Here is an 8,827-nt window from a genome sequence, read left to right as displayed (position 1 = left end):
TCTCTAGAACCCCTTTTAGGCTGCTACCCATAAAAACCATACCCTGTATTGCCCATTTATTTTTGTTATAAATGTAATTATCGAAATCGCATATTTCTCTGAATTTTAATAACTTTTTATACTTTTCACATTTTTTGTGTGCAAAATATGAGTAAACTCTATTTGTATTTTAATTATTAATTATTCATTATAATTAATGTGCATTAATGTCTGTAATACATCAAATTCAAAGTGATTTTTGAGGCATATTCTCCAAAGCGCATAGTTTAATACTCTTTAGTTAGATAACTCTTCCAGCGTAATTAAGGCTACGAGTTTCTTTAGTTTCAAACCCTTATTTGGAGAAATCCTAACGATTGTTTCTTATGAGTTCATGAGTTAAAGGCCAAATTTACACTAATGATAATTACAAAAAAAAAATTAATACACATTGATTAATGCATTTCTGAATGTACAAATATGTTTTAAAATTTCATTAGAAACGTCATTGATTTTATACTGTTGAATGGTAGTAAATAAAAGTGTTGATATTTTTACAATTAAACAAAAATAGAATGTCGTCATGAATAACTCGCGAAGATGATTCATTAAATTTAAGTGCTCTGAAAATAAATGTAATTGGATAAAAGTAACTATGTTTTTTTCAAATACATGTATTTTCATATATACCTCATCATTCGTATATTTGACACTTCATTCATGTTGTATAACCAAGATAATAGATAAATTTTGAATCGTAAATTTGTGACATTTGACTAGTGTATATTTAAATTTCAATTCATTGAAAAATACAACAGTCTTAGTATTTCGAGAATACTAAATAAAAGTATATTGATATATACAATAAGTATAACTAGTTATTTCATAAAAAATCGGTAATTAAATTATAGAATAGTTTTGTTATTTGTTTTGTTTTTATTTGAACCACAAATATACAAAGTAATATTATAATTATAATACTATAAATATTAGTAGTAACAGTAAACAAGATGAATACGTCGAACCATTCCATGAATTCCCGAAAACATTCTATTGTGAATTGAAGCCAGTAAATTACTTCTAGACAACATAGTGTGTATATATCTACGTATAAAATCGATAGTGCTATACGCACCCGAGGTGTGCAGGGTTAAGGGTCTAGGGTCTAGAAAAGGGTGCAAATATTCGTACAATGATCTTATTTATTTAGACTATTTCTAGGAAATTACTCAAGTAATAACAAAATACTTAGTTATTGTATAAAAATATTAAATTTTCTTTCTGTTAGTTACAAAAATGCAAGTTTTACAGAAATGCATAAATTCATAATTATATTGCAAAAAGACTTTTTTCAAATGAGAAAATAGAAAAAATATAAATAAATCATAATTATATAAATAAATATTTTGTAAAGTAATCTATTACTTTAATATTTTCTATAGTCAAGTCTCCTATTCTGCTGTTTATTTTTATGTTTTTTTTTTGTAGTGCACGATTAGGCTAGTTTTTAAAATAGTCCAAGATATTGGAACTATTGCGAGGTATTATTGCTGTACAATTTCACATTTTTCAATTATTTCATCGAATAAATAAAATTCTATACCTACACAATGTACGTTTGAGAAAGAGATAAAATATCCTAAATTTCTTGTTCAAAATGATATATAACTTTAATGAGCTTTTGAAACTAAAAGACATAAAAGGTTTTATTACGTTAGTTTCAGAAGTGGCGTTTATCAAATAAATAAATTTAATAAATCTAATACATTTAATTATATTTTTTGTTACTTCATTATTTTCCCAAATTTACAAATAATGAATAAATATTCCAGAATATTTGATGTAATTACTAAATATTTAGAGATATTTATTCTTTTGTATTTAGTATTTATTATGTACAAATGTTTCTAATCTTTCTTTTTTTGTATTTGATAGAATATTCAGTTAGAACCTCTAATACCTAAATTAATAATTCTCCAAATTATTTGCATATTCGCATCTACATAATTACAACTATTTACATAACTTCACAAATTATTTGTCACCCACTGCTCTGATTGAGAATACTGCTAATACAGATTACACCAGAAATAACTCCCACATTACGAAATCACTATGTGGTAGCTAGTACAATTTAGTTTCAATTCCTATTTGAAATGTGGGAGTTACTACATAGAAACTTGACAATAAAATTGTTTAAAATGTAATACTATATATTAAAGAAATAAAACAATATAAGCAAGGCAATTATAATAATAAATATAATTATTCAGTTGACAATCCTTAAAATTATTTAATTATGTAATCGATTTTATTTTTTAGTGAATATATAATATGAACATTTATATTAAAGGTAAATAAATGAGAGTACATGTCAAATTTTAATTATTTTGTTATTTTACATGATTTCTTTATAGATATGTGTAATATTTAAAAAGAAATAGGAGATCTATAATTGCGTTTGCGTTTTGTATTAATGATACCAGTAATATGTTACTGCACGTTTGTTTGATTTATTTGCCGGATCGGTCATCAACAATAGTTGTTTCTATGATTTCAATACTGATATGTACTGTATAAGTGTACATAGCTTCTGCGTCAGAAGCAGATAATTGTTGACTAATGCTCTAAGCACATATGTTGCACATAAAGTTGTGATATTTTAAGCATATTTAGATCTATTCCTATAAAGTTCAAGTAATTTATATTTGTTTAAGTATCTTGGACAATTTATTTATTGAAATCTAATTATATCATTTATTTATTTAGACTAATAATAATTTGTTACATTACAATTCGTAAGTATGTAATATGTAACTTTTTTTATGTATTAATTCAATTACTTCAAAAAATAAAAGTAGTAAGTAAACCAGAAATCATTGATATTTGCACACTACATATTAATTGAGACCTGTTATTTTACAAATAACATGTTATGAGCATAAAAACATGTTATGCTCGTCTCCAAGGACAAATTTAATTACACCAATTCATTGTATTATAAATTGATTATATTTCTTGTAAAAATTGTATCTAAATATAATATTTGTTACTATAAACAACAAAAATATATATTTATTGACTAATTTATGATGTATAAATTATTCTATATCATGATATCCATTCAATCAAATTAATCATTCCATACACTTGGTTCCATAACATATTTGACGAATAATCATCGATACTTCAACTATAAATGGTCATTTATCAAATATTTATGTTTCTAATTTTAATATCCCACATTAATGTTTATAAAAATTATGTAATACTACTTTTAAATTACTTTAAAATATTACTTTTAAGATGACTTGAAGATATTTTTCAAAATTAGTAATTGTAAATAAAGAATAAGGAATAAGGAAGAAATAAGGAATTCACCTTGTTCAAATTTTATATTAATCTCAAACAATAAACTATTTTTTAAGATCATATGAAATCAACTATTGTCTTAACCTCATATTTTAGTTGGTGTTACTGTCTTAAATCTTTATCATATAAAAATGTATATTATTATTGATTGATTTATTTATTTAATATTGTCTGTTGATTAGACAAATTATTATATACTTTTGTTTCTATGTGTAATGTTAATAAATGTTATTTCGATTACTATCATCAACAAATTGCATTACATTATCTAGTAATTTCATGGAAAGATAAACATGTATTTTTATAAATATCTATATATAAACAAAATCAAACCTTGGATGCTGCACCCACTGCTGCTGCTGCTAGATGAAACATCGACCCTCTTCCGTCGCGTTTTCCTTCTGGGCCTCTCGTTTCCTTGAACTTCGGGTTCTTGCACAATGTAGTTGGCATTCCCATCGACCTTGATATTGGAACTGTGGCGTCGGCGCTGCCGCTTCCCCGAGACCATCCCATCCTCACGCACAATGAGCGTCCCGGCGGTGGAGGTACGCGTTTGATACTTCACCCCATCAGGGGCGTACATGTAAGCCTCCTCCACTACCATCGCACTTCTAGTCCTCTTGCACTTCTTAGGCCTCGCACTTCGCACATCCTTCTCAGAGCTATTACGCTGCGGACCACTACGACTGTTCTTCTGGGTAGGACAACCATTATTCCAACTATTCCTCTGCGTACTTCCGTCATCCTTGGCTTCTACCAGAAGCTTTCCTTTTGCATCGTACAACTGTATGACAGGTAGGAAGAGATGCGGTGATGACTTCGAGGTTGTCAGTTCCCAGTTCCAATTCTTGGGCTTCTTCAGCTTAAGCTTGATGATGTCTCCGAGCACGTCTTCCGGGTTGAACATGTTCCCGATCGGCATCGGTTTGATGGTACTGCACAGCCCGACTCCGCTCAGATCTTCACTTCACCTCACCGTAGAGACACGCACAAGTGTCAGAGAGTACGTACGGCCCATTTTCCGTCCTCGTCCTCGACGTCGTGCACTATTTTTACGCGCAACTAAGAACATTTTGATCCCACTCGCACCGCGACGCCGAAATAGACGCGCGGATTCCTAAGACAACGCTCCAGACGGAGAGCGCCGCTTAGGATTAGGATTTATTATTAGATGCGAAGACGGCGATCACAACAAAAAGGCCGGGCCGCATTTTATTTTCGCACATATTTTTGCGCACGGAATCCTGAGCATTCCGATCCGCAGTTTCAGGTTGTGCCTGCTGTTATTGCATTCTCGTCTACGGATGAGACACCTATCCAGACCATCCGTAATCTATGTCCTATGCGCATTTGAAATTAAAACAACTGAAAGAACAAAATCAACAAACGAATGTTTCAGAGCGCTTAGAGCATTTTTTGTTTTCATTGCATTCTACTACTATTTATGTAATCCATTACGTAATGCTCCTGATGTTTGAGTGATATATTCTAATTATACTTCACTTTAATAATATTATATTTCATTGATATTTCATGAAATGTACTTATTCTATAAAATAACATAATTATATAAGTAAGATATGGTTTGATAATTGTAACTTAAGGAATATGACAAGTAAAATAGAAAACTCTATTTTTAAGATATTCAACTATTATAAGGAATAACTAGTATCAAGAATATCAAATTATACACTTAAATATGAGAAATAAATATGCTGAATAAGTTACTGAAATTTTATGTAATATTACCTAATTAATACAATCAATTTTGAATAGTTCATTAATTCTATATTTTTCATGTTGGTAAAGTTATGGATGATTGGATTAAGTCATGTTTAGTTTCCATTTTTTTTATCCGAAATTGGAATTATTAAAAGATTAACTTGAACTGAATATTTTATTGGCATTATTTACAGCTACTATTTATGTAAAGCCCCAGGTTATTGTTAGAACAGATGTTCGAGAAAATTGCGATATTATACTATTTCACCTCTTTTGCGTTGTAAATGTAATAAAATTGTTCGCATAAATACATGTGTTATTTATTGTTAAAATATGTTTAATACTACATATATAATATGACGTTGTTGAATATCACATTTATGTTATGTATATGAATGGTAAAAACTAAGGTTAGGGTTAATTTGGAAATTCTGCATGTATCCTAAATTAAACCAACTGAACTAATTATCATAACAAATGTTTCAATACTAACTGAATATTTTTATTATTTTGTTGGCATTATTTGCAGCTACTACTAGTTATGTAATCCATTACGTAATCCCCTTGGTAATCGTTAGAACAGACGTTCGAGGAAATTGCAGTGTTATCCTATTTTACGGCTCCTGCATTGTTAATGTATTGTAGTAAATTTTCGCTTAAATATTTATAGTTAAAATATGTTGACTAATACTCACACTAAATAAATGAGAGACTTAAAGCTCGTAACCCGTAATAATTACTCAATGTTCTTCTATTAATAATTCTATCCATAAGAAATAAAATTAATCTAAAAAATAAGAAAAATAGCTAATTTTACTAATAAAGCAATAGTTCGGATTTAATCACTATAGTCCGGTTTTAATGAACTAAAATTTCAGTGATAAATAAAATAAATTAAAAAAATCGTACCCAATTCTTTTTTGTGCGGTTTATTTCTATTTTATTTAAATTTTCGATTAGTCCGGTACTACATTTTCGGAATATTGGCAGAACCGAATTCTCCTTTAGTGCGCGTGAAATTGCTCTATTTGAAATTGGAAATAACATTACATCACACTATATTATTTTAATTACACTAGCTCGAATCCACTATGTAACTTGATAACAACTAAATATGAACAACTACAAATGTCTCACAATTTTATTAATCTATGTAAATTAAATAAATATTTCGAATTAATATTTACATAACTATAGATATAATAGGCACATTCAAGTTTAAGTTAGTACATATAACACAAGCAGTTGTTCAAGTTTGAACTTTCCACAGTTTGGAGTTACTCATTACTAATAAATAATGAAAATTCATAAAGTTTCTTCAAAATATTTACATTTCATTTACAAATTGTATACTTGTATCAAAATATTCTAAATTCGATGAGTACCGTATTTGAAGCAGTCGACTACCGAGGATTTACTGTACATATGACACGTTTCAGTTTATGTTCATAATTATATGTACTTAAAACGTTAATTGGTTGCTCTGTAAATTGAATTAGAGTACTAATTATTTATAGTTACCTATTTTACGTTAAGTAACTATACGGACTTTGTGTGACACTTGTAAAATTACTTAAGTATAAGTTCGCACATATATTACAAGTACTTGTTGAAGATAATGATTACCTATATAAGACATGTTTATTGGTTTGTTTGAAATATTAATGATTTACCATTCCTGTCTTCAGTTTAACGTTTATTTTGCTCTTGTTTTTATTTTATATCTTTCACTCTTGTCATTCGCTCATGTCGTTACTGTAATGGGATATGGATGCGGCTGCGGCCACTTTAGTTTTGGACACATCTCGGCCGAAGTTTATGATTAAACAGGCATTAGCGGATTGGGTTAAGATGTCCCCCGGGGGGCGGCCCTCGGCGCCTCTCTTCCTATCGACCCGAATTCTGCCTCCTCCACTCCAAAAACTGGAGCTCCTACAAATATTAATAGAACAATAGCGAATTATGTCTTGGGGGAATGCAATCTCTCGCTGCATCCTCTTCTCGCCGAGTTGCAATTCACCAGGGAACAATGCATAATATTAGCGGAGCTAATGAAAACAAAATAATGCGGTAAAGTTGAAAAACAGGAATTCGTTTCTGCATCTACTGAGTTATCATCATCGATTCGGTATGCGCCTCGTACATTTACGTTATGCTGCCAGTTTGTTTATTTTATTTTTCTCAGAGGCGGTAATTTCCCAATGTTTATGCGAACTTTATATATTTATTTAACTGCTGTCGTTTTTTTATGACGCCTTTCTCAGTAGCATAGGATGTGCACTGCGTGCTTTTAAACATGTGTATTATAATTATAACATTTAAATTTTATCTTGAAAATAAAATAAATACTAACAAACATAAAGTTTTCTTATAAAATTTGTTGAATTTTATCATTTTATCTGACTATACTTCTATTTTGATGGACATAAAAACAATTAAAAAGTTAAAAATCACTGATTATATCATTAATCATATGTTGCACATTGCAAGAAACAACATAATGTTTAACTAATAGCCCAAGTTGATGAATCTATTGATTTTCAATTAATAATATTCTCATGAATGACCCAAAATGAAATTAAAAATTTAACATATGTATGCATTTTTTTTTGTCTTAACTTAACGTTGAATATAATTTTGTTTTTATAAAATCTAAAAACTCATTTTTTAAGAATTGTTATAAACAATTTTATCGTGGAAAAGTATTCAGTCGAGAATAAGCTGTATAAGTTTGTATGTATAAAATCCTTGAAGTGGAGTTTTATTATTCCTCCTTAATGCACAGCGCTAAGACGAGGGGCAAAATGTACACAGATGCTTGGCATTGTACCCTAATCACTATGCACGGTATAAAACGCGGAGAGTTTCTAGAAAATATACTTAATTGTTTCTCGTAAACAAGAAAAGAAAAGTCGCAAATTTTATGTGGAGTGAATTATGAAAATAACAGTACTATACTATAACAGTTATTAACTAACTACAATACTACCGAAGAAGTAGTTTTAGACAATAAGTCATACTTATACTACAGTCGTTTCCTTTTTAACAAACAATATTACATAACAACAATTATGCAAGAGGATATTTTTTTTTGTTGATCATCTATCTTGATCATAATATCTGGTACTAAAGTAATACAAAAAATGTTATCCTCCCCGGCGAGGAACCCCGGTCGCCCGCGTGACAGTAAACTACCGAGAACATATATTTATCCAAAAAGCGCATTTTTTTTCTGTAGAGTATGATCAAGCTACCTGCTACTATACTACAGTAATACTAAAAGTATTATCCTCCCCGGCGGGGAATCGAACCCCGGTCTCCCGCGTGACAGGCGGGGATACTGACCACTATACTACCGAGGACATACCTTTATCCAAAAAGTGCCATTTTTTTTCTGGAAAGTATGATCAAGATATCTGGTACTATACTACAGTAATACTAAAAGTATTATCCTCCCCGGCGGGGAATCAAACCCCGGTCTCCCGCGTGACAGGCGGGGATACTGACCACTATACTACCGAGGACATATCTTTATCCAAAAAGTGCCATTTTTTTCTGAAAAGTATGATCAAGATATCTGGTGCTATACAGTAGTATTAAAAGTATTATTCTCCCCGGCGGGGAATCGAACCCCGGTCTCCCGCGTGACAGGCGGGGATACTGACCACTATACTACCGAGGACACATATCTTATATCCAAAACAAGTTCAATTTTTTTTGGAAACGCTATGGATAAATACACAATTAAAAG

At 30.1% G+C, this 8,827-nt stretch overlaps 1 protein-coding gene and 3 non-coding genes across 4 annotated transcripts; all 4 read right to left on the bottom strand.

Annotated features, from left to right (window-relative positions):
* Positions 1-3,684: 3,684 nt before the first annotated feature.
* On the bottom strand, positions 3,685-4,460 carry LOC108559257 (the record flags this gene model as incomplete). Its single annotated transcript, XM_017916473.1, has 1 exon — positions 3,685-4,460. A coding segment is annotated over exon 1 (592 nt), but the record flags the coding sequence as incomplete, so codon positions are not given.
* A 3,906-nt stretch (positions 4,461-8,366) lies between these two features.
* Trnad-guc lies at positions 8,367-8,438 on the bottom strand. The gene has a single exon. It is a non-coding gene; the product is annotated as a tRNA-Asp (tRNA).
* A 90-nt stretch (positions 8,439-8,528) lies between these two features.
* Positions 8,529-8,600, bottom strand: Trnad-guc. The gene has a single exon. It is a non-coding gene; the product is annotated as a tRNA-Asp (tRNA).
* Positions 8,601-8,686: 86 nt separating this feature from the next.
* Trnad-guc lies at positions 8,687-8,758 on the bottom strand. Its single transcript has one exon. It is a non-coding gene; the product is annotated as a tRNA-Asp (tRNA).
* Between the last annotated feature and the right edge of the window lie 69 nt (positions 8,759-8,827).

Source organism: Nicrophorus vespilloides, unplaced genomic scaffold (assembly GCF_001412225.1).
Source record: "Nicrophorus vespilloides isolate i.1.1-1 unplaced genomic scaffold, Nicve_v1.0, whole genome shotgun sequence".
Taxonomy (NCBI): domain Eukaryota; kingdom Metazoa; phylum Arthropoda; class Insecta; order Coleoptera; family Silphidae; genus Nicrophorus; species Nicrophorus vespilloides.
The sequence above is the reverse complement of the archived record's forward strand: the minus strand, read 5'-3'. Positions and strand labels throughout refer to the sequence as shown.